General features: G+C 42.5%; 1 protein-coding gene across 2 annotated transcripts in view; it reads right to left on the bottom strand.

Annotated features, from left to right (window-relative positions):
* PDE1B (phosphodiesterase 1B) overlaps positions 1 to 27531 on the bottom strand; it is a 1669085-nt gene that overhangs the window by 547655 nt on the left and 1093899 nt on the right. For both annotated transcript variants that reach the window (XM_086964603.1, XM_086964607.1), the window contains one exon: positions 9464 to 9604. In XM_086964603.1, coding sequence (XP_086820729.1) covers positions 9464 to 9604 — 141 coding nt within the window. The remainder of the gene's footprint in view (positions 1 to 9463; positions 9605 to 27531) is intronic.

The following is a 27531-nucleotide window of genomic DNA, read 5'->3' as shown; positions in this document are numbered from 1 at the left end:
TCACGGGTTGTGAAGCCTTAGGTTTTACCCTTGGCCTATCGCCTTGTCAGACGTGCACTGGGCTCCTGATCTATAGAGCTCCTGGGCCCCTTGGCTCTTTTTTTGACGATTTGCAGGTGGCGCTTTCTGTGCCCTGCTTGAGATCGGAGCATTGCATCTTGCTGGGGGATCTGAATCTTCACATGGACAATGCAGCGGATCCTGACACGATTAAGTTGTAGGATATTGTTTCTCCGCTAGGGCTGGTTTCTTACATCACCAGCCCCACCCATATCAAAGGCCATACTATTGATCAGATTCTCTCAACCAGGCTGATTGATGTGTCTCCGCCGCTCCCAGTTTTATGGTCTGACCATTTTTTAATCAATTTCAGTATTCCTTTCTCTGCTATGACTGGCCATAGAGTGCTGAAAGAAGTGAAACGGCCGATGAGGTCTTTTCATCAAGTTACGGCAGAAATGTTGTCCGATGCTCTCCTCCGCTATCCCTGTGGGCTTACTGGTGATCTGGAGGAAAATCTAGACTCTGTTCAAAAGTGGCTGATAGCCAGATTCGACGAGCTAGCCCCGGTTAAGCCAGCTAAGTCAGCGGCTAGACATGTCTCGGCTCCTTGGTTTACCCCCTTCTTAGGGAAAATGCGTCAAGATTGTAAAAAAGCCGAAAGAGTGTGGCGGCACAAATATGATCCGGACGATAAACTAAAATATCGGGATGCGATCAGGCTTTATCATAAGCACATCTTTGACGGAAAAAAAGTGTATTTGGAGCGCAGAATTGATGAGGGGGAAAATATAAGTAAAGAACTCTTTAGGATAGTAAAGGAGTTTACCTCCCCTTTCTTGAGCGCGCCCTCTCATTCTCATTCCGAAGCCTGGATTAGCCAACTTGGGGATTTTTTTGTACGTAAAATTAAGTCTATTCAGGACTCTTGCTCGGATACTGCCCTTATCTCAACGGTCAGTCAACCGATCTCTCTCCCCTTATCATTGGAAGAGAATGGTCCCGTTCTTTCGGTTTTTCCGCCTCTGTCCTCCGCTACCGCTCTCGATTTTTTGTCCCGGCTTCAATCTGGTTCGCCTCTGGATCCTTGTCCAGCGAAATGCCTGGGTAGAGTAGCGCCTGCAGTTAACATCCTGCTTAATCCGCTGCTTAATCTCTCCCTGTCTACGGGATAGGTACCTCTGGCGTGGAAACATGCTTTGATCTTGCCGCTACTCAAAAAGCCTACTTTAGATCCCCTTGTCCACGCTAACTATAGGCCGATCTCCCTTCTCCCTGCTCTGGCAAAGGTGATTGAGAAACATGCGCAGCTCTCTATTTCCAACTTTATTGAGAGCAACAACATCCTACATGATTCTCAATCGGCCTTCCGTGCTAATTTTAGCACAGAGACAGCCCTTCTTGAGATCACTGACGCCATCAGAGAGACCCTTGACCTCGGGGGAAGGCTATTCTGGTTATGTTGGACTTGTCGGCAGCTTTCGACACCGTCCCTCATGACGGTCTCCTTTTAAGACTCTGGGAGATCGGTCTTCGTGGGACGGTGTGGGACTGGTTTAAATATTTCTTGACCGGCCGCCGACAAGTGGTCTGGGCACCTCCGTTCCCCGCTGAAATGCCGCCGCTAGAGGTGGGGGTTCCTCAGGGGTCCATCCTGAGCCCCACCCTTTTTAATATCTATATGGCCCCTCAACGGCGGTAGCGGAGTCCTTCGGTGCCCAGATCATATCCTATACTGATGACACCCAGCTCCTTTTTACGTGTAAGAAGGGAGAGGCTTTTGATGGTAGTAGGATCAAAGACTGCCTGGGTGCGGTTTTTGACTGGTTTCGGCGGCACAGTCTGAAATACAACTCCGATAAGTCGGAGCTGCTTTTTTTCGGCTGTCCGCCTGATCCCAGCTGGAAAACATGGTGGCCCCAGGACATGTTTCCTCCTGATGCGGCCTCTGCAAAAGCAAAAAACCTGGGTGTGTTGTGTGATGACGGCCTTTCTTTCAGACCCCAGATCATCGGGCTGTCTGGGAAATGCTTTGGCATTCTGAAAATGCTTCCGAAGTTTCTTCCGCTGCTGTCTCTGCAACACAAAAAAATCATTGTTCAGGCTCTAATAGGATCGCGATTGGACTACGCGAATGCCCTTTATCTAGGGCTGCCTAAATATCTGCTGGCCCGTCTGCAAATTGTGAAGAATTCGGCGGCAAGAGCCATTTTTGGTCTTCCGCGTAGGGCAAAAGCCTCCGAATTGCTCAAGAGACTGCATTGGTTGCCTATCTCTAAAAGAATTACCTTCAAGATCTTGACCCTTGCTTTTAAGGCCCTTCATTCAATCGGCCCTAAATATATCGGGAAGTGCATGGCCTTCTATGCGCCGAGGAGGACCCTACGGTCGGCCTTGTTGGCCAAAGCCATTGTTCCTCCGATCAGACTCGCCCGGATCGGAAGTCACTCCTTCCGATATTTGGCTTCACGTGGTTGGAATGAGCTTCCTGTTTCTTTAAGGAAAGCCAACAGTCTCCTTTCCTTTAGAAAGGAGTTGAAGACCTGGCTTTTTTCCGTATGATTCATAGCGGCCTCTGTGAGTAGCTGTGTTGTGTTTTCTTCCTCAGTTCTCTTTGCCAAAGCCCCGGGACACCCCTTCGGGTAGCCGTGCGCTATAAAAGAGACATTACATAACATAACATAACATAACATAACATAACATAACATAACATAACCTTCCCTCGGATACCAGTGCACTGAGGCATACCACGATATTACTTGCAGCAATATGTTCCAGATTCAAATATGACCTACACAATCCCTTTTTCAGACTGTATTAGTTTGAAAATTCATAAACATATGTTAAATTCAGTAGACTCCAATCATACCTGGGTGCCGTTTTTGAAAGAGGAGCTACGAGAGTCCAGCAGTGGCTGCCGCTCTGGGGTGAACATACTGAAACTGCTTGCCTCACCCGCTCCGCGGATGCCGCTTAGCCGTTCCTGGCCAAGTCTCAACACCCACCTGGAAAATAACTGGTGCCTGTGGCTTGGGGTGGCTCTTCATCGCCGAAGGAGAATGTGCTGAGAACGCCTGCAGGGACTCAATCTCCCAGGAGTCCCTGCCTTATTACCATCACCTGGTCACGTGTTCTGCCTCAAGCCCCGCCCACAGGATTGCTCCCGGATTTAATCACCTAGACTCCAATCATACCTGGGTGCCGTTTTTGAAAGAGGAGCTACAAGAGTCCAGCAGTGGCTGCTGCTCTGGGGTTAACCTACTGAAACTGCTTGCCGCACCCGCTCCGCGGGTGCTGCTTCGCCATTCCTGGCCAAGCCTCAACACCCACCTGGAAAATAACTGGTGCCTGTGACTTGGAGCGGCTCTTCATCGCCGAAGGAGAACGTGCTGAGAACGCCTGCAGGGATTCAATCTCCCAGGAGTCCCAGCCTCAATACCATCACCTGGTCCTGCGTTCTGCCTCAAGCCCCGCCCACAGGATTGCTCCCGGATTTAATCACCTTGACTCCAATCATACCTGGGTGCCGTTTTTGAAAGAGGAGCTACGAGAGTCCAGCAGTGGCTGCCGCTTTGGGGTGAACCTACTGAAACTGCTTGCCGCACCCGCTCAGCGGGTGCGGCTTCGCCGTTCCTGGCCAAGCCTCAACACCCACCTGGAAAATAACTGGTGCCTGTGACTTGGGGCGGCTCTTCATCGCCGAAGGAGAACGTGCTGAGAACGCCTGCAGGGACTCAATCTCCCAGGAGTCCCTGCCTCATTACCATCACCTGGTCCCGAGTTCTGCCTCAAACCCCGCCCACAGGATTGCTCCCGGGATATATTAATAACTTGGGCATCCGCTGCGCGGGAGTGTCTCGGGAGAAGCCTGGGACAAGGGTGACTGACCTAGGCCGTCAAGGGCCGGAGAGGGCCGGAGAGGGCCACCCCCGAATATTTACGGTTATAGTGCCTATCACGACATAGGTGAGCGGGACCGTCCCTTCATCTAGTACCTTATCTGTTTGTATTAGATTTCTGTGGTATCTGATATAATTAGTAGAAGACCTCGCCTAGAAATCATGGTGTTTCAACCTAGGAAAGGGGGGAAGATAGCGCAAAGTGTAACAGGGGGTAGTGTGTCAGGGACATTAGACAACTTTATCAAAAGAGCTGCAGTAGTGCTAGAGCGGCAGATAGCCATCACAGAAAAACGTTTATCCTTGGAACTCCTGGGCACAAAGCGATCCTCTTTGGGTAACATTAAGCACGCTACAACACCTGAAAGAGCAAATCTTAAAAGAAACAGTAGGTCGGGCCTGAGGATCATAAATACTGAGTCAGATGAGTGTAGCCTCATCAGTTTTGAAAACAAGACACTTGATAGTGAATCCTCTGTTGATGAATATCGACCCATCATAATAACCTCTAAGAAGGCTGCAGTTGATGACAGACAGACAATATCGCATCATAGCCCCGCACAAGCAGGGAAAAGGAAAAGGAAAAGGGGAGGAGGTTGTCAAGCAGGTAGAAAACCTAAAGTTCCAAAAGTGTCTAATAAAGTAACCAAATCACTTCCCTTGGAAGATAAACTGGCTAACAACATACTACCCACTGTTACGAAAGAGCCAGTACACAACCCCCCGAAATCAATATTCCATCCACCTGTTTGCGCCACACTTGGTCCTAGCGACTCAGTAGGTCTTATACCCCAATTGGAGTAGCTGCTTAAGTCCTTTATGTTGCCTATTGTAGAGAGACTGAAGATAATCAATCAGAATCTAGATATGTTACAAGGGGTAACGTTAGCAAATACCCTTAAACTAGAAAGCCTCTCAACTAGCCCCCAAATGGGAGGCCCAATGCCGCACCTTGTCACTCAGTCTATAAACCCCATTTTACCAGCCCTTAATGCTCTTGAAGCCAAGCGACAAATCATACCCACTAAGGAGCATGTGGTAACCGAAGGGAGATCTAAATCATGGGGGCCACCGGTAAACCGGGTGAAATGGGAAGACAGTTGAGCACTCTATGGACAAAACGATCTTTGCCTCTGTGGGAACGGGTAAATCAGAAGAAAGGCCCAGTAACACAGATAAACTTCAGGTTATCGATCTACCGCCAGAATCAACACCGCTAGTGCTGGTTCTAGGAAATGTTCCACCTCTCCCAGTAGGAACCAAAGAGGACTTCAACCAACTTATAAACAAGGTCACCCATTGGTTGCACTGTAACACCAGGGAGGGTCACTTGATAAAACACAACGTCCTTATGGTTCGACGTGTTTTCTGGATAGGCAGCTCTCAAAAATCTAGGAAAGGTGACTGCATAGTGGTGAATTTTAATAACCCACTCATAGCAGAAAGCATACTACGGGATGCGGAGTCAAGAGGGGGCCCGAGGGAGCAGGGAATAGAGATATTGCCCCTAGGTTTTTTTTATAGAGTTAGCACCCAACCCCAAACTGGAATCAGGAATGAGGGATACCATGACAGGACACCCTATTTTAGACGGCATCAGAGAATGGGCCCGCAACAATTAGGACCATTAAGGGTGCCTAACTGGGGTGCATATGGGCCTCCGCCTTCATTTGAGAGCTCAAACCACGTCGCAGTTCTCTCTGGTCTAAATGACTGTGACTGACTGCGTGGGGAATGTCAAGCCCAGAAACTCTATCCCCCTGATTCCTCACCCTTAAATAGCAGCTTACGGGTTGACCAAGTGCCTGATCCTGTATTTTTTGTGACCATACAGGATAAATGCAAACACACTTCTCTGGAGGTGGTAAGGGAGGACAACCTCCCCGAAATACTGCAGCCCGGCCAATCAGGCGGGGTTGTGCAGGGAACCACCGAGTACTCCCAACCCCACAATGTGATATCTTGGAACTTTGCGGGGTTGGCAGGCAAAGTTACAGACCCCTCATGGATACAGTTTATTAGCAAGTTCACGCTGATCTGTTTTCAGGAAACATGGCTGGTGAATTGTGACATCGCGCTGCCAGGTTATAGGGCTTTTTTTGTCCCAGCAACCAAATTAGCCAGTGGTAGAGCCAAGGGAGGGCTCGCAATTTTCGTATCGCTGGCTCTCGGCTGTCGAATTAAGGTTATCTCTATGGCTAATAATAATATCCAGGCGATTTCTTTAGGACAAAAGGGTAGTCCCTTGCTGGTGATAAACTTTTACAATGCAACCAATAAAGGTAAAGGTTTTGGGATTGCTGAGCTAAATAGATTTGTTAAGCACAAAGGTGGCTCTCATAAAAATAATTTTCTTATACGTCGAGACTTTAATGTCCACCTATGTGGGGACCCTATACTAAGTCCCCGGGGGACATTGGGGTGTCCACTGATATTGGGCCTTCACTTTGAGCATACTGCTGAGGGTGACGCACTGAATGACATGCTCAATGAGCAGGACTTATCCTCTGCAATGGGTTTTGGCCCTCCACAAAGTAAACAAACTGAACCCACGTTCAAGGGTAGAGGCTGCGACACCTTTATTGATCATATAATATTATCAACATCTATCCTATACCTTCTCCAGGGTTTTTCTAGTGTCCCTAGCTTATATAGTGACCATAACCCTGTATGTGCTACTATGGGTGGGAGTTTAATGAGGACAAAAGATAAAGTACAGGGCAGTAACAACTTGCAACCCATTAACGGAGGGCGGCGGATTAAATGGAGTAAGATAATTCCGACCAACTTCCATGATGCCCTTACAGCAGCCTGTGAAGCCGAGCTTTCATGTTGTCGTAACCACAATTCTTCTTACTCTGGTATCATAAAGTCCTTCGAGGCAATCGCATCCAAAGTAGGTGAAATGTTGCATGCACATGGAAAAATCAGTATTACAAGTGCACCCAAATGGTTCTGCCGCGAATGTTCTAAAGCAGCGAGAGACCTCAAGGCGGGGCTGAAAACAACACGGAGGGACAAAGTGTTGATCGTAACTCTAAGGAAAAATTATAAAAGGGCCGTGGCCAAGCGCAAGGCAGAAGTAAAAGAAGCACTATGGAGAGAGCTTTTAGACCTGGTTACCCTGTCAAGTAGCTCTAGATTTTGGAGTACCATCAGTCGATCACCTTTTTTTGCGGAAGGGGTCCGAGAAGTGGGCTCCAACATCACCGAGGACGAATGGGTGTCCCATATTGAAGGTATCTTTAAAAGCACGTGCCATTAACCAGACTTATCGGTCCGGGTAGCAAATAGCGAAGTAGTGGTGTTCACTGAGCACGAAATTAATGAGGGTATTGCCAACTTGACTAACAAAAAAGCACCAGGTCCGGATGGTATTCCCCCGGACCTTTTTAAATCAAACCCGACATTCTGGGCTGAAATTTTGACCGCTGGGTGGATGCCCAGAATCCTGGGGCATCTCAACGATAGTCCCAGTATATAAAAAGGGGGATCATAATTGCAAATTGAATTATAGGCCAATTTCCTTAACTGACTCTGTTGTTAAGGTCGTTGGGGGTGTCATATTAAAAAGACTGTATTTGGGCAGAGGAAAATAAAATCTTGACGGATGCTCAGTATGGGTTCCGTCCAGGTCACTCAACCATGACACAGTGTCTAAACCTCTATGTGACCATAGGGAAGTACACCATGGCTCGACCCGGAACCATCTACATGGCCTTCATGGACCTGTCATCCGCCTTCGATTGTGTTGACCGTGGGGGGTCGTGGGGGTCCATGGAGGCCATGGGAGTGGATCGTAGCCTGGTGGACTTCCTGAGGGATCTACACAGGGACACCAAGGCCAACATCAAATATTCCAGGGACCTGAAGGTGTCGATGAATTTTCACATCGAAAGGGGTGTAAGGCAGGGATGCATATTGGCCCCCTTCCTTTTCAACCTATACATCAACGATCTAGAAAATTACCTGTTAGAAACAAAGGCTGATTATCCGTATGTGGGCTGGAGAGGACTGCCCGTCCTGCTTTATGCGGATGACGCAGTCCTCCTGGCACGAACTCCAAAGGGGCTACAAACACTACTTGACTCATTTCACAGTTTTATGGACAAACGTGATCTGTCCATAAATAACACAAAATCATACGTGATGCAGGTGGGGTTGCGCCCCAGAGTTCCATACACTTTTACGGTCACCGGTGTGAAGGTCCCAAAATTCTTAACGTTCTCTTACCTAGGTGTCCTGATAGACCATCGGCTTAACTGGGCTGCACTCTTACACAAAAAAAGGGGTGAGGTCAAGAAGGCAATTGCGGCCCTATTCAGCTTTGCATCCAAAATGGGCAATCGCCCAGTGGCAGCAATGCTAAAATTCTACCAGGCCAAGTGTATCGCCACGGCCAGCTATTGAAGTGACCTATGGGGATACTGTGACCTAGAGGGCCTTCAGGTGACAGAGAACAACTTTTTAAAGCGGCTATTGAGCGTACCCAAGGGGACTGCAAATCTGTCTGTCCATGAAGAAACTGGTATGCCATTTATAAGTGATATTTTAGCTGTACGTCCCCTCATTTTTTGGCTGCATTGTTGGCTTAACAAGCATGTTGGTCTCACCCATAGCATTTTAAGAGAAGCCCTGAGTTTAGATCACATGATGAACATTCCTTGGTTTAAGTATTTCAAAACTTGTTTTACGATGTTGGGGCGACCTGATTTGTTTTCAAAGTCCGAAGGTATTACAAAAATGGACATTAGGCTCATAAAGCACTCCTTCACACAAAGAAAACAAATGGGAAGAGAGGAGAGATAATTGTTGAAACCCAGTGTGAGGACACATTTATTGTTTAAAACTTCCGTGGGCATGGAGCCGTACTTGTTTTGGCCGCTCCGAGCCTACGAGCGATTTCTTTTAATCAGGTTTAGATTCAACCTTTTCCATTTTTTATTAGCAGTTCCTAGGGGTAGTCACAAGGGAACGGTGTTAGCATCCTGTGGCCGCAACAATAAGTCTCCACAGGATTTGCTTCACTTTGTTTTCTTTTGTAAATATTATGAATTTCCTAGGACCTTTTATCTTAAATCGCTCCTAAGACAGCTAAAGTTTGCGCAAGTACGTCCAGCACTATTTTATTTGCAACTACTCAAACCAGAATGTATCCCTTTTTTGGCCGGCTTCTTGAAATGAGCAATGAACCTCAGGAAAAGTTGGGACTTTTAATAAGTTGCTGTGTTTTACTGCTTTTACTTGTGGTTCTTATTAATTCCCTCTCATATGTGCTAATAATGTCAGTATAAATTGACCATTGCTTTTATATTTAGAAATTTTACATACTGTGTTCTTAAATATGTAACTAGTTGTATTGTAACTTTTATGGTTTCTATCAATGAATACCGAATAAAGTATTTTGAACTGAACTGAACAGTAGAACATTGTAAAAGAGTAAGTAGAGGAAACATTTTTTGGTCTGAAATAAAGAGAGTTTCTCCTCATTGTGCACATCCACTAGGAAGTATGAATTAAACTAGCAAACTTTTGATTTCAGAGCATTACAAAATAATACGCACCACCATCCCTGTTCGGAGGAGGAAGCAGTGCACTGTCTGGGTGACGTCTGCCGCATGAATCTGGTTGTGGTAAGGATTCTTGTATTTACCATACCCGCCTTCCAACAGGTCCAGCAAGCTCAAGAGGTATGCAGCAGGGATCTGTGAAGACATGGAGAGAGGTCAGCATGTGTGGCAGGAAAATAATCTTAAAAGAAGGAGGGGAGTCAAACAGGAAGAGACTCGCTCAGAAGGAAAACACGAATAAGAGAAATATATCCAATGATACAGCGGCCACTGGGGGAAATGAAAATGAAAAAGAGAAAGGCAAAGACAGCTGAGGAGAAAGCAATGAAGGGAAGCAATGTTTGGCACACAGGAACATAAGTGAGCATGACTATAATTCAGTGGCTTGTCTTCTCCAGAGATTGTTAGACATAACACCTCTACACCAAACCAGCATAGTCAAAGTAGTATGAACATTTCAAAGAGGTAGTGATATAAAGAGTTTTGGTCCAGAATTGTAAAGGTATGGGTCATGACAATGAATATTATGGATTGACATCAGTGATCACAAAATCCTATCTGCCTTGTGTATTTATCATGGCATTCATTACATTAAGATGGCCCAAAACACCACTTCTATTCTGTTTCAGTGATGTGGATGGTAAAACAGAGCACCTGCATAGAAATTAAAAAAATAAAATAAAATGATGAACACAGACTGGATAGGCGTAGGATGCAGAGTGCATTGAAGGTTTCACTGAAATAGCCAAAAGGGATACATATAGCAAGCAATGTGCATTGCGGGTGTGGTACGTCACTTAGACTCAACTGTCTGCTGTGTTGGCACATAGTGGCTCATTGTGTAGGTCTATTGCGTCACTGCGGTGGAAGAAAGTGAGCTGCACGCACTGCAGCCTTTAGACACTTTAAAGAATTGTGAATGCTACCACTCTCTGATGGACACAGCGCTATCCTGATACAGGCCGACGTCTGCCTACGCCAACCCATGAATGATTGTGTGAGCCCTAGAGATTGGCTTCCGCACACACTTGGAGCATACTCCTAATTGGCTGCTTACAAACAGCACAAATGATGTTTTGATCCCACAGAGCCTTTTGTTTTGTTCTCTGAGTGGGGTAGGTCTAGGATGGCTACTAGGGTCTTTGATGGGCCCAAGGGAGTGCTCGCAATGCCTCTCTGGTACCCGGTGCACTCCTGTGCTTTACACTAAGGTCCCAGATACAAGAAGGAAGGGTGAGTTTGAGGTACTTACTGCTCTTGGTAAATAGTGGCATTATGGGGTGCAGTATATGCCGGAGGCAGAAAATACCTTTAATTCAGTTTGTTTCCCGGGAAAATAAGGAATTAAGTCTGAAATTTATCACAGGTATTCAACCTGTACATTTTCACGGATTGGACGTTCTGAAATTCACCAGGTGAAAATTGGAGTGTTGCATTACTAAAAGTAAAGCTCACAATCAGAATCCCTGACGAAGCATGGGTTTGCAGTGCACAGGCATCAGAACTGAGTGGCAGTCTTAGAGTCAGAGCGTCAGTCGTGCTATGACTACTCAGTTGGGGGGTGGAGCTTTAGGATGGGGCTCGGCATTGGCTGTTACTATGAGATGGCTGTGTAAGGGCTCATTTGGATGGTGGCCACAATGACCTGGTGGGAGTCATGGAGCGCATTCACATCTAAATAGCAGATTCTGCAGTAGTGCTGTGAGTAACCTCTACAATGTCTCCTCTTGAAGCGTTTGAGAACTAAATAATAGAGTCAAACATAGGAAATGTTTACAAGATATCCACATACAATGTATTACAAATGAACAGTTGCAGAAAAGTCCCCTGTTAGTTGCTGATCATAAGTACTTTGCTCCAGTTGCTGCAGTGGCGGGTGCTCATCAAAGGTTTTTTTATCCTCTACGGGGGTGATAATGGCAATGGTAATCGTCAAGCTGTATTACGCTCTCTAAAGTAATGCATATGGGAAGCAGTTATTATTTTTTGGGTGTGTGCCTGTGAGACTTTATACCACTTACAGTTTGTAGTCTTGTTGGAACAAACTGTGACTCCTCACCAATTTGCCAAGAAGCATTTATATCTGTACTGATCTAACATGTCCCAAAGGATCATTACCAGCACGGTTTTCAATTTAATCTTGAATTGGAATTTAGCTTGGTTGACCTTTGTACCCTGTCCCCTTCCTAAGATAACTATTGTACAGATTACTTTATATAATAATATTAATAATATATATTTATTAGGATATACAACAAATATCCTTAAAAGACTTGTTCAACAATTCACACCATGTACAAAAAAAATAAAAGCACGAGGTCAATTGGTCTACAATAGTAAAATGTTTACCATCCGCATCACGATCTTCCTGTTTATATTACATATTAAAAGTTGAGACATAATAAGCAAAATAGTTCAGACACATGGCATAAAGCCAACAAAATTTTGTTATACATATAAAAAACAATCCAGTATTCTGGAGAGTACTCCTGGATACAATGGCCAGTCACATTAAAACATAAAATGCTCCTCTTTTCTTTTTTCTCCTTTTCTTCCCCTTTTATTTCATTTTCTTTCCTTCTTCCCTCTTTCTCTTTTTAGAACGTAGAGGAAAGGTACATATTGGTTAAGACGGTTAAATAATGCGGGAACGTTAGCTGGGCCTCTTATGCGTAAAATAAAGATTACTTTATATAGTTCTAAGATCTACACATAATATGATAGTCATGTGATATCAGAAAGCTCCAATTCCCATTTTGCTCCACTGTGCTTGACCCCTCATCCTAAACTAATGTCTTCCTCCTAACAGAAGACCTGATCTGCCAGGAAATTGGCTGTGAAATATTCTGTTGTACATTATCTTATCATCAACCACACCTGATTGGAGTGCCTACTTAAACTTTACATCATGCAAGGGAAAGTATGACACTCTGGGATCTTCCATTAGTCACCATGCTAGCACTGAACGCCAACCAATGTTTGGAACTAAATGAAACTACGGGCCCTGGACAAGATGACATCTGAGAGGGCTGCATGATGTCTTTGCATGCATGGGATATGCATTTGACCAGACAAATAGGTAATTACAAAGCTTAGGGCACATTTATATAGGATTCAAAGCACCATGCAGATCCAGGACTCACTATGTCTTAAATGATTACGGCCATCTATAGGAGGTTAGGGCTCAAATGAACTATTTAATGTAACTGCTGCAGAAAGAGAAATTACATTAATCTCCCAACTAATACAAGTGCTGAAATCTGCCAGGGATATGCATTTGGGCTTCTTGCAATGAATCAATGGTTCAACAACACTTGAACTATTGCTATTCGTAGAGTGTCAACAAGTTCATGATAATAGCACAATCTGTCATAATTGGCCCCATTATTATTATGCTTTAAACTAAGGTACACCTAAATATATGACTGAAGTTGTTGTATATCTACAACAATTGACCTTTGTGTCACTGCTAGAGAAAGACACTTCCGGCTCCATCAGCAGTATCAGTTGTTGTCATTGTTATTAAATAACATAACTAGCATTGATGAGTTAAAGTATTAATTTTTCAAAGCATCTGCAGAGGAGCTCACTCTCCAGCTGCTGAAAGTATTTGTGGACTCATTTGAAAGGGGCTTCTTACCATCTATACTTTGTAAGGCATACCTAATTTCCTAACCAAACTGGGTAAGGATCCCAGGGCATTCTAATCTTATTGTCCACTCTCCCAATTTAAGGTTGACACTAATGGTAATGCCAATTGTCTCTCAACTATCCTACCCAAGATCTTTCATTCCAACTAGGGTGGGTTTATTGCAGGTCATTCCACCGCACTGATTATTCAAGGGTCTTAAATGTAATGTGGTTGGATGTGCTTTGGGTATCCTCTACTGAATCTGAAAAAAACACTCGAATAGATATCATATCTATTAATCAGGTGATTGCTTCATTCTTTGGATTTGGCCGAATCTAATAAAGTGGATCTAGATTTTATATTAAAGTATTTTAGAATGGGTCAAGGTCAACAGTATCAGGTCCCCACCATTCAAATGATCACAACGTGAGACTCATCACAGCTGCCCCCTGTCACCATTGCCCTCTACATATGCCACGGACAAACTAACCATAATGTTCAAGCAAGGGTTATTAGGAATCATATTGTGGCCTAATAGATGGAGTACTTGTTATCACTGAGTGTGAAGGAGCTATTACTATCTGAACTAACCCGGGGCACATCTACATGGTGCCCTGGAAACAGCATACCATTTTGATGAAGAGGTGGGGCTCCTAGTGAAGAGGAAGACAATACAGTTTTTACTTTAGGTGGGCCAGATCCATTGGTGTTGTGGGGCACACAAATCCTATAGTTTGAGAGTGGGTACAATAAGTAGGGATTATGCTGCATAAAGAACATATTATCCATGTCCCAAGGTAAAGTTGACCAATGGACTCAGAACACTAATATCATTGATTGCTAGACTGAGACTTACAATGACGCTAGTAATACTTGAGTTCCTGTATTTTTTGCCAACCTGCTACATATCCCTTCTTCTATACTAAATTGAAGTCTTGTCTCTCATGGGCTGTTAGATGTTCAAATATCCACTTTTCTTAAACTCAATATCTTTGGCACATTTAAAAAATACATACAAATGCACATTTTTCATTCATTCGATTTTAGCATATGAATTGTTGCTGGTCAGTATAGAATTAAAAGTATGTTGTAAGCCATGGGTATTGCGTGCTTTCTGATGATCAACAAATATTTTATATTTCTGATGCCAGAAAAGGGCTGCCAGATGTAGCTATATTAATTTTATAACTATATTAATTTTATAAATCTGCCATCAGGGCAATGGTGAACAAATAAACTTGTGTCCTCAATTGCTATTCTTTTCTTCTTAGATCCATATTTTTTTCTATTTCAATAATTAGTTTCTTTTAGTTTTTTTTTTAAGTTATCTTTATTGAGTTTTTTCCAGTGTATATAACCCCCCCCCCCCCCTCCCCCCCCAGGTCATACAGGTTCGGCAAAGAATATTTCACATATAAACACAGAAAAATTAGAAAATTCGTACATTGTACACTAATGGCTAAGTAAATTAATCAAACAACCAAGAAAACATGTCCCTTCTTTTTGAGGAGATACACATAACATCTAGATAATTTTAGATTTCAAATAATATGCATCTTTAACCATTTAAGTTTTTGTGGTATTTAAATTTCGCAGAATATGGCTTTATGTTACAGAGAATTACTTTGAGATTGGGACCACTCAATCAAAGGATTCCAAATTTTCAATCCCCTGACCCTCCTTCTTCTGCCTGTTCTTTTATATATAGCCATTTCCAAATTAAATATAGCTAGCAATCTAGAAAACCATTGTTGAAAGGATGGTGGGTTAGGGTCTAGCCAGGCAGAAGCAATACATATTCTTAGAACCGCCATGGCAATAAATATTAGTTCATGTCCAAGTGATGATTCATTGAGATTGGTTACTCCAAGCAAAATCATTTCATTAGAGAGGGTTATTCTGGTTTTTAGAATCTCAGTTAAAAACTGTTCAATACTCAGTTTTAATGGGGATAAATTTACACAGGAAGAAAATACGTGTATGCTATCCGCCTCAGATAATGTACATCTAAAGCAGCATGTACCCCTCCCACTTCCCCATTTAGCGATTCTATCTGGGGTATAATACAAGAAAAAGCATGTTTTATAAAATTGTGTTTGCAATTTGGTTGACATAAGGATGGTTTGGGATAAATCATAGGCATGATTGAATTCTTCCATAGTCATTGTTAATTTTCCCTGCCACTTCTGAAATGCCTTCTCGAGATTGTCCGGAAGAAGGGATACCAAGTGAGAATACATCTCACCAATCGTACATTTTTTTGGTTTTATTAATGTTTCTGCTGTCGGTATTTTATTAAACGAGGTATTTTCTCTAATTCTTTGGGTTAAAAAATCTCTAATTTGTAGATATTTAAAAAAGTCCCTCCATTCCAAATGATATGTTTCCCTCAAGGTTTCAAACGAGTGTAACCCCTCATTTACGAAAAGACATCCAAAGTGTGTAATTCCAGTCATGGTCCATCTCTTAATGCAGGCTCCACTAAAGTTTCTTTTAGAAAGCAAAGAATAATGACCCAATGCAGAATATGGAATTGGTCTACTTATTTAAACTGTATAACATTCTGGGTTCAGCCCTTGGTTTCATACCTGTTTCCATCACAACTGCAAGTATGTTGAAAACAGATAAAATTGGAAAAATGGACTACCACTTAGAAAATTGGAAAGCCTGGGAAAAACATGTGTTTCCAACTCTGATGGTTCCTGAAAGTTTGGAAGATGGTGATCTTAGCACTACAAAACTTTAGTTGATACCATTTTTGGGACCAAAGCATACGCTTACTTGCACAACACTTTTTTCAATTTTTCCCCCAAATATCTCTCAAGGGAATCACAAAGACATGGGTATCCTTTGAATACCCATCATATGAGGGTAAAAGGAAACAAAATTAGCCTGGAAGAAGTTAAAAAAAGGTTAAAGCAAAGTGCTGTAATCATCAAAAAGGTCCCATCTATCCAGTGGCCTGTGCCAGGTACAACTGACCAGCTCAACATCTAGATCACTAGCCCCAGGTTCAATCACCATAGTGTTACTCAAATACATACAGAAGACCACATGCTAATTTTAATGTGAATAATATAAAGATAATACAAACAAGCAGAAAGACTACTTAAGTTGAAGTATATTACTGAAGTAGATTATACATTACTACAAGAGCCTTTATGATCTTCATCTATTTTTTTAAATATGTGCCTTGCTCAACACTGAATGTGAATGTTTAATGAATACATTTTGTAGTTGTTGCCATAGCTTGCAGTGGCAAGTTGAATCAACCTGCCATTACAGCTACCTTTCCTTGATAGGTGTCATGAGTTAAATTTTCGTAAATTAATTATTTGAAAAAATGTAAATGCTGGCTTACCTTAATATATCCATCAAGGAATAGACAGCACTTTGATATTGAGTGTTTTCTATTACATTAAAATTTCAAAGAACCATTTCCAAGCGCAGTTTTTCTTTGAAAACTAATTTACATGTCACAAAATAAAGTTGCGACAATTATGTTTCAAACGTAGAGCAGCTTTGTTCAAACAGGACCAATTGCCAATCTGGTCATGTAGGTCTCCATGTAATGTAATCTCTGTGTTTGACAGCCATTGCGTGCGGAGAAGACCAATGTTCTAATAGGGCAACAAATTATGTTACTTTCTCCAAAGTTTCAAAAATGTCATGGAAGAGAATGCATGTTCTGAGGGTCTTCACATGACCACTCAGCGTTGCCCTCCTTCAAAGCCAAGGCATAGAGAATCTGTAAATCAGATTTTTTCCGTAGCACTGAATGTGGGGTGGTGGCGGCTGTTTCTTAATCTGTAGGTTCTATATAAATGTAAAGTTCAGCTGTGTGAAGATTCTAGACTAATCTCTTATCAATTAAATAGAAGGAATGCAATTGGCAGCCTAAATATGTTAGTTGCAAGATAAAGTCTTAAGTCATCAGACGATGGGAACTTTGTGGTTTTCTATATTAGGGATGCACAACATGGAATTTATAGCAAATGGAAACTGTTATCTATATAAAGAATGGAAAATCATGAATATCGCTGTAGAGCATTGAGCTTATCAAAAGAAAGCCATATTTGGAGAATCCTGGGAAGCTTCTGAAAGTGCAAACATAAATCAGCCATTATCATCAGCAAGGTTGACGTTTTAACACAAACCATGCTGAAGAAGGACTACTCAGCTGACATGAAAGAGACCAGAAAAAGGCGTGGATGGACGATCCAAAAATGGAATCAGAAAGTAGAAAAAGTTTCAAAGGGAGGGGTTGAATAGCATATTGAGAATGAGACAGGGAAAAAGATAAGCAGAAGGAAGCACAATAATAGCAAGAGAAAATTAAAATAAAGAAAAAAGTTTTGTCTGACATTGAAATCATTGCTCTTTAAAATGCCTGAACGTCATGTGCCTCGTTCAATGATGCTGGGCTTTAATATGGATCTTCCCTTTCATCTAGGATAAAGGATGATATTTTGCGCATTTTTAAGTATCAACTCTGTCTCAGAAATAAAGCCATGAGTGAATTATTCTGTGAATCACTCAGGTGATTAGTCTAAAAGGTGGAAGATCCGAGAGTAACCATCTCAGTCAAAAGGCAATAAGCCAAAAGAATATCTGTGGATATAGATTTGAACCATTTGGATTTGCTTTGCTACTGCAAGAATCTCATATGAGGTGCTCCACAGTTTAAAGCAGCAGGCTACTTTCTGATGATCTACCACCCGTGAAACTGCTTGACCTCTCAGCTAAGTGAAAGTGCCCACATGGCATCTCTTGAAAGGTGTCAGGGTTCAAAACCTACTGCCAGTATTGCACTGAAAAGGAAGTCTCCTTCTAAGATCTCATAGAAAGAGGAGAGGTACCTTCACCTGTGAAGAACAGGGTCTGAGACGTTCCAGGGTTGACTACTACAAGGAAGCGCTCATCCCTGGTGTAGAGATATGATACATTTTCTGAAAGGTACTTTTGCAACAGATTTTCTTTATGGAGCAAAAACAAGGTGTCTGCAGTGATACTATGAGACCCTACCAGTCAGGCAAAGATTGTATCCAGTCATTTGCTCAGACATAGGGTATCATTCAAAGATAGTGATGTCATTTGAAAATGATGCTGAGGACACTAGACCCAGCAGAGTTTTAGACATCCTCATAACATAAGTTTTAATGTAAAAAAAAAAACATTTTCCTTAGCCCATTACAAGTAGGTTTTCAGCCATAAAGTAGAAAGAAATCTATCATGTTACATGTAACAGAGGAAATAGGGAAAGTAGTTTATTCTGGGAATGTGTCAGCCTTTATAATCTTTCAAAGGTACTCGATGCCGTCAACCGCCTGATTCAGTTAGGCTCTCTGAGAACAGGAAGCTGATGTGATAGAGTTTGGACTGGATCATGTTCTAACTTTTCAACCTCTCCCATCAGGAGGGTCTTAAGCCCTTTACTTATCAGCATCTATGTTTGCCTACTGGAAAATCTTATTATAGGCCACAGCCTATTTTTTGTATATGGAGACAATACTTAGGTATATATCCACATTGATTCTGCTAATCCTCTGCCAATCCTTACTAAAATAAGGTTTCCACGCAATCTTTGTCAGGATGAGTGCTAGAAACCTATAATAATTCAATGCTTACAAATTAATTAGGGGTTTTGAGCTCCAGAGTCTACTCTCTTTGGACAATGCAATTTTGGCTACACTTTTTGGAATCCTTCTTAAGCCTGCACATGCTGTTTGTTAGCTGGATGTGTTGCAGTAATAAGACCTCATACTTGCGACAAATGTAGGAGAAGACTGACATCCTACAATTTTGAGCTAGAAATTATTATGTGAATCATGAATTTTACCAGTACCTGAGTGTGAGATCAATTATTCTGGTCAGGTTGGAAAAATGCAATTTTTAACCACTGCCTACCAAAAGCATTTCTGGCCAATTGCTCCATCTTACAAATGTAGACACAACATTTATTATCAAAAGTTGTTGGCATGAACATATGGTCCCATTACCTAGCTATTAAACAGCATAATAAATTAAAACAGGTATGTGATGTGCATAAAGTCTTTAATCACTTGGCCAAATATGTAATAAAATAACCTGCTATGGGACTGCTGTTCTCCCAGCCTAGTGCGCCTCCAAAATTCAGACAAAGGAGGGCACACCAAAGGCAAACTATTTAGTATTTAGGCCACCGACTCTAGGACTACTAGCCCCATGCCTTTGTCTACAACTTGATCACCCCGCATTCAATAGGCTTGTTAAGATTTGGCTGTTTGGAGTTTAGATGTATTTTCTAAGGTGGGGATGGGGGGAGCAACCATGATTAGTGGGAATTACTCTGCCACACCACATAAAAACAAGCCCCTCACTCCTTCAGTTCCGGAAAAAACTGAAGACGTGGCTATTCAACCAATAAATATAGCACACGAGTCTACATTCACTTCAGCCTGGGGAGGGACATTGCTGCAGTCTAGCGCCGAGACGCCCACGGGTAATTGTTCGCGCTCTATAAATGTCAGTAAATAAATAAATAAATAAATAAGAGTTCCTCCACAGTGAAATATATTACCTCTGTTGAGAAAAACGTTTTAAAGTGCAAAAACACGTTTATAAGTTTATGCATGTTTAAATAAATTCAGAACTAATGCAATGCAGAGGCTTTTCCCTAACGACAGAGATAAATATTCTGCTAAAATTATCCTTTCATATAAACACCAATAAACTATTCACCCAAGTGTTAGACAAGTATAGATGAATTGTTTTTGATGACTTTGAGACATTTCTACCACAAAACAGGTGGTGTGTAGACCCGAGGATACAACGTACGACTGTAGAAAATAACTTTTAATTAAAAATGTTGATCTGTTACTTTGAATCTCCAGTGTCTTTTCTGCTATTTCATGTTAAGACTGTGCACTATAATTGAGCAGAAGTAACCTCCTTATTCATTTAATCACCAAATTCATGTAGTTCAATTTTATAGTAGGTGTGCTGATAACTCATTGATCCAACGTCATATTACAATCAGGTACTTTCGGGGGTATAAAAATGATTATGAATTGATTGCTTAAAACTCTGCAGACATTGACGCTACTTCCAATCACCCCATTATCAACAAGTGCAGTGAGTAATTATTTGTTCATTTTGTGCTCTTTGCAAATGTGTGAGGAATTGTAAATTGTTGAAGGCAATTCCTCTGAGCCAGGAACCTCCTAGCCCAAACATGTCAGTATGTTGTGAGCTAGGGGCAAACCAGAAGCTCTTGTTCTACTTCATCTAGGACGTAGGGAGGCGAAGAAGCCAGAATTATTTTGTTCAGCTGAAGATCTTAGAGGTCCATCAAAAAACGTCATTATCTTTTCCAGAAATGTAACACCTTGCTTATATTTCTTCCCATATTAGCACTTGGTTTAGCTGGCCACACTTTGACAAGCACACCTGTATCTGAGACTTCTCATATGGGTAGTCCTGTCAAATTAAGCAGCAAATTCATCACAAACTTGTTGATGGCCTTTTGTAAATTCAGAGGATTAGGATGATCACTTAAATTAGAGGTCTGGTTCTGCCTAATGAAGCAGATGAAGGTTACTTTTTCAAATTAACTCCATGTGCATTTATCATATCACAACTGCATGTTACATGTCACATAAACAGATTACACACTCAGTTATCAAACAGTAAAATAACTAAGTAGGTGGGGGAAAAATAATCTGAGGTCCCTTTGAATATATTGGTGGAATAATGTGGTCATAAAACTACCTTGAATGACTGGTTAAATAACAGTAGTAATACCCGTAGGCGTGGGAGGAATCTCAACATCTGTTGGAAGCAATAAAAACGCTTTCACGAAATACTAGTGACTGAAAAGTGCTTGACTCGAATGCATGTTTGATCAAACTCTGAAGTATGTAGTTTCTGGAAAGAAGTGAATTAAAGGAAGGAAATGGATTTTTATAAGTATGTTAAGTTCGATGCATGTTTATTTATGTCATGATGCACAAGTAAACTCTTGAATATGACAGAAGAGAAGATTTGAGGGCTGTGGCAGGTGCCAAAAGAAACTACTTAGCGTTGGAAGTCTATTAAGAAACCTAAAGTTGAAATGATTTTCATTTCACGTCCACTCTTTTACCAGAGCATTTTTTTCTTTTTTATTTCAAAGTGATTTATTAATTTTTTTATAAACAAGTACATTAGCATTTCCGTTACGGGGTACCAGCCAAACATGGTTGGTTTTGCAGTAGATACACGTATTTGGTATACGAGTGCATTAATTTATATTGGATCTTGATAATGATTTGTTCATAATTAAATGCTTTGCACATATAAGAACATTAACATATAACACAAAAAAGTGTATTTTCCATTTTGAACTGACTTTAGCTAATGTAGGCCAGTATGTAAAAATGTCTCCTGTTAGGTGCTACTTAGTGTTGTGTAATTTGAACCTTTGTTTCTAGTTGAAAGCTGAAGCAACATTGAAAATGTGTAATGCTAATTTTTTCTCGATTCTCAAGTAGAAAAGAATGTTTTGTCCTTTATGTTTGGGGTGTAATTTCTTAATTGAATGGAGGCCTTTTAGCTGTACCTGCAGGTGCAAGCAGCCCATATGTCTTATCTGCTAGTCAACATTACAGTCAAAGCTTGGTTGCAAGAACGTTTTATATATTTAAATGGACTGAATCTATATATGTTCTGTTTTCTCTTGACTGTTTGGCTTTTTGAGAAATTACTCGTTACTAAAAATGTTGGAATTTTGTTGTTTTAGGTAGGTGCTTGAAGCGTTTAGATGAATGGAATTCCATTCAGACTCCCTATCCCTCACACTAGAGGCGCAAATGCCTACCCTGCTTACTAGTCTAAGGTTTACTTGAGTAGGGTATCCCTTTCACAGCAAACTGAATCTGCTTTGATTTATTTTGAGACCACTTTCTAACACGTTTTCTTTGCATTTATTGATAGAGAATTGCTGTGACATATATTGACTAATTCATTCATGTATTGAATATTGACTTACAACTAATTTGATGGTTTGAACGTGTACATTTGCTAATCCTTTAATAAACCTTCATTGTTTGCAAATCCAATACTGTCTGTCATCTTTGTGGGACCAAATGTGCTACATGTTATTGAAATGTATTGATTTCTACATTTGCATATGCTGGAACTAAAGGACCATAAGTGAGTTTGCACCAGAAATTGGCAAGGTACAATGTGCTGCAAACATCTTGTGTTGAAATATCTAATATGCATTAATCTACTTATTGGGTTAATATAAGTCATTTTGTATTGGAACATAAAATGGTTACTGATGTTCTGTACATTGTAATTTATGTTAGCACTGGATGTAAAACCCTTATATATAAATTCATAATAATGATTAAGAATGTGGATCTTTTATCTTCACTGCTTCTATCTTTTGAAACATGCATTTTTAAGGGATCTCATTGTTTGTTTCATGTGTCAATTTGTATAAAATTAAAACACTTGTGAAATAAAACAAGACAATCAACAAATCTCCTTTCCAATAACTTGCGCTCAGCAAAGCACATAAAGCCACAAATGTCTACAATTGAAAATAATTACACTATGTCCATGGTTATAAAGTTGCAAATCTGCATGATGTGTACATATTCTGAGGCTAGATACAACATTTCTTTCTTCACTGATATTACTCATCAACTGGCTTATATTTGGTTTAGTTTTCTTGAAAATTGCTTCACTAGTTATATGCTGCTTAACCTTGGTTAATTCAGTGTGCTTCATATTCGAGCCAGTGGTAGTGTTATAGCTGGAGGTAAGTCAGCTTCAAGATGAAAATGTCACAGTATATTATCAGATATGTTCACCAGGTATTATTTTTTTCTGAATTTAATTCTCTCCATTGAGGTTGTGAATATTACATGTTCAAAAATGATAGACCTTTGGGGGAAGTGTAGGGATTAAAGTAATAACCTTTCACAAGCAAAATAATTTTCTAAAGAGAAATAGCAATGTTGAAGCTACAAAGGACAATTTGTTTTTCCAAATGTCGGCTCAATACATTTGATATTCCATATTCTAGATATCGTTCTTTTTCACCTCTCTGTGCAGATGAGGAAAGACTGATTGGACACCAATTTCCTAATGGCTAAAAAGTGGGGAGCAAGTTCTTAGAGATGATATGGATCCCGCTTGTGCCAGCTTTGAGTGATGTGCAATAGACACAGAAAATAATTTTTTGCTTGACAGGACAGACAGTTCACTGTTGTCAGGACTGTGTTATTATGATGATGTTACTTTAGAATTTGATGTTCTTGTCATGTGGTTTTGCAGGTGACAAAGCTTATGTACATAACATTGAATTTGTCTATTTCCAAGAGAACTAATGTTTCAAGCTGTTGTATGACCATGACCTCTCTACACTGCTGCAAGTATTTAAGAATACAAACACCTTCCATAACATATTTCCTTGATGGTAAACATCCCTGACAATCATTGTTGATCTAAAGGTGAAGAATATTGCGAGACGTGGCTAACCACAGAGCATGGCGGCCGTATAATTGCTAGGCTCCCAGCCGGGGTCCTCCATTTGCTCCATAATACACTATCAGGGGTGACATCCGTGCCCCAGAAGGGCTGAGGAGGATGGCGGGGACACTGCAGACTCAGTGTATGCACCCTGAGCAAAGTCAATCTGGTGTGCGACTCCGATGTGAGGGAAGTGCGCAACGGCTTGGCTCAGAAGAAGATGACAGCCCTCGTCTTCTCCTGACCAGGGGTCGAGTCGGGGGTACATGCAGGTACATGGCGTCCCCCACTCTTTTCACTGGGTGGACGCTGTTCCCCCTACCAAGAAGCTGGGCCCCACAGAAATATGCCGAACGTGTCCCGGTGTAATTTTCAGACACTGGGACACGCTAAGCACGTGAGGTCACAAGGTCATTCACCTATTGTCAGTCCCCCCACTTCTTTTTACAGGACTTGTGCCCTGCTCCTGACGGAGGATAGCGCGCTGATTTTGGTCTAAGGAAGGAGCTGGAGCGCCCTGCTATCACCCCCTGACCATCCTGGAGGCGGAGGGAGTCTGCTGTCCCACCGAGCACCCTGCAAGATTGGAGGTGAGGGGAACTGAGCCGTGCTCTACTTGGCGGCACCTGGGTCTAGAGACTGTCGGGGGAGCTTGCCGCTAAGTGGCTCCAAGGGCAGTAGCTCTTTTGGTGGTGTACGATGCCGAATGTGGGGCCTGCTGCGGCTCTAGAAGAAGGACACTGCAGACCGGAACCATTATCCTGGAGCAGCCCGTGGTGTGGTAAAGTGCCTCGGGTCCTCATTGGACACTATAACACTGGATGGCTTCGCATCAGAAGCGGACCTAACGGAGCAAGGCATGTGGCCGGTCGGAGCTGCTGTTGGAGAGCCATATGGGACACTGGAGTGAGGATCGCACCGAGACCTGAAATACTCACTGAGCACACTGTGTTTCTGGAGACTGGGCCGGTGGAGGCCCCAACAGGGCAATAAATCTACAGGAGTGGAACACTTGCCCCAGGTGATCCTGGCTGGAGGAGTGCCCCTGGTCCCCATCGGGCGCCGCGGAGCCCATAAGCTACAGGCTCAGGGCAAGTTAATCTGCACTTCATTCCCACTGTGAGTGTCACCAAGGGGTAGGTACACAGCTGCTCCAGAAAAGTTGAGATCAAGACCTCTCTAAAAACAAGAGAAAATAAGGTAAAAACCCACGGACTTCCAGGCCCTGGTGACTCCATCAAGGTGAGGCCTGTGACCGGAAGTGAGACTGATGCCTTCACATATTTTAGTGGCCTGCTGTAAGGTGAGGCCCTTCACTGAACTGCCAAGGATCCGCTAGAACACTGCTCCACTGGAAAAATATGCGGATCCCCTTACTGCAAACTTGGAATTAGTTTTATATGAATTACCTATTAATGAGCCTTTGAAACTACCCATCAATGGGAGCTGTGACTCGAGGGGGTCTATCCCCCCTGCCCTTCTGACTCAGTGTGGCAGCACCCACATGGGTTCCATGGCGATGCGGGCCGTTAGCTGCAAATACAGACCAGGAACTGGCTTGTGATAAACCTTGTGACACCTGGTTGCAGGCAAGACGGTCAGTGCCTTGGAGTGACTGTGGAGGCCCAGGCCGGAGCTGTGCAGCGGAGAGGGCAGTGTCGGGTGCTACAGAGTGACTAAACACATCCAGTGTGGCCCGAGGGGCTGGCTCCCACTGGTAACTCCTTATTGTGGACTAAATGGCATTTGGGGAAAGTGACATAGACCAGAAAAAACATATACATTAAGAAGGGGTCCTTGGGCTAGTTTAACGACCTACCAGATACATGCCCTACTAATCACTAAACAACTGGAAATAGTATCAGGGAGTTGAATAGGCCAAACCAGAATCCACTTTGAAAACAACCAAAAGCAATGTTGTGTGGTAATTGTAGTGACGTGACTATGTGTCTTAATATGCACTAATTCTCCTTTTTGGAAAAAAGGTGCCCATCAGTTCCCGCCTGAGTCCGCCCTGCATCATCTGGGCTCTCCTTACCCAGGAGAATACTTTGGCACTGTAATTCAGTTACCCGCTTAACAATATCTTGACAGTCCCCATAACAAACTTTAGAAATATCTAAAAAGTATACTAACATTATCCAACAGGTAGTAACATCACATGTTCTCCTGGGTAAGGAGAGCCCAGATGATGCAGGGCGGACTCAGGCGGGAACTGATGGGCACCTTTTTTCCAAAAAGGAGAATTAGTGCATATTAAGACACATAGTCACGTCACTACAATTACCACACAACATTGCTTTTGGTTGTTTTCAAAGTGGATTCTGGTTTGGCCTATTCGACTCCCTGATACTATTTCCAGCTGTTTAGAAAGTGACATAGAGACACTGGGTCACGGCAGGTTTGGCTTAGGGGTCTGCCCACAAGGGAGGCCCTTCTTGCGGCCATAACATAGACTGAAAAGAATTGGCACAAGTCAGGAAATTGCAGAAGGCGCAATCCTTGTGCCTGACACTGGAGGCAGAGACGTACATCTCTCGGGGTCTGAACATCCATCGTCCCTAGGCAGCTGGTCGCTGCAGCAAGACCGACACTTCCAAAGTGTTCTTATACTAGCTCAGATGCAATCATAACACCCATCTTGGAGGAACAAAGAGAGATTACTACTGAAGCTTAGCATTGGCCACAGGTGAAACAAGAACCAGACGTCTCGGCAGGTTCCTAACGGGAAGATAATCTTAACCGCGAAGTCGACTCGGTGTGGACAATAACCACTGAAACACACCAACTCCGTAATCCCACATCTGACTCTGATACTGTACTAGCAGCAAAATTGGACGTACGAAGGGCAGGAATCAGGATACAGAGGAATTCAACACAGCCTCGACCACCACATCTACAGAGATGGTACCCCCCACAGTGGAGGGCACACAGCCAGACAAATTGGATCTCATCCTACAAGAAATACGACAGTCACGTACACTGATGTAGTAGCAATTGGGCTCCCTTACGGCAGACATTGTTATTATCCGAGATGACCACTAGAAAGTCGCCGAAAAGGTGACTGTCAGCAAAATGGCGGTGCAGGAACAGCTCCCAAAACAAAAAGAACACTTGAATGAGCTGGAAAAAATGCAACATCAGCTTGCAACTCTACAGGAAAGGATAGAAGATGCAGAGAGAAGGACACGTCGAAATAGTGTGCGCATTATTGGCCTGCCAGAGAACTCGGAGTGTCAAAATGCAACGCTCTACATAGAAGCCTGGCTCAAATCACTTATGCCACCGTGACCATCCGCAGTCGGTAGTGGGTGTAACTGCCGGGCGGTGACGTGGGGAAGGGCAGGGTGAGGGGTAGTAATCTATGGTTTACAGAGCTTTACAAGTAAGTAAACATATATATAAATAAAACAAATTTCATTGCATGCACTGCATCGCATTTGGGGATACAGTGCACACAACGAAATTCGTTTTATTTATTTATATGTTTACTTACCTGTAAAGCTCCATAATCCATCGAATACTACCCCCCACCCTGCCCCTTGACGCCTAACTGATGCTTTCTGCATCGGAAGAGCCCACTGGGTCGCCACGCAGAGAAGAGTACCGGACATGACCCCCACCCCGTTGTAGCCAGAGTGCTCAATTACAGAGACCGTGACAAGATATTACAAGTTGCAAGGGAACAAGCACCAATCACAAAAGACAATGCAAGCATTTCCTTTTTCCCGGACTACATAGTCCAAGTGCAGAAGCAGAGGGTGCAATATCACGGTGATAAGCAACATCTACAGGCAATACATTTGAAATATGCCCTCTTATATCCAGCAAAACTCAAAATTATACATGAACAAAAAAGTAACTTCTTTGATACCCCTGCGGAAATGTGGGAGTGGATCAAACGTACTTTCCAGGACCGACCTATTAATTC

Source organism: Lissotriton vulgaris, chromosome 1_1 (assembly GCF_964263255.1).
Source record: "Lissotriton vulgaris chromosome 1_1, aLisVul1.2, whole genome shotgun sequence".
Classification (NCBI taxonomy): Eukaryota; Metazoa; Chordata; class Amphibia; order Caudata; family Salamandridae; genus Lissotriton; species Lissotriton vulgaris.
This window is presented reverse-complemented; position numbering and strand designations above follow the sequence as displayed.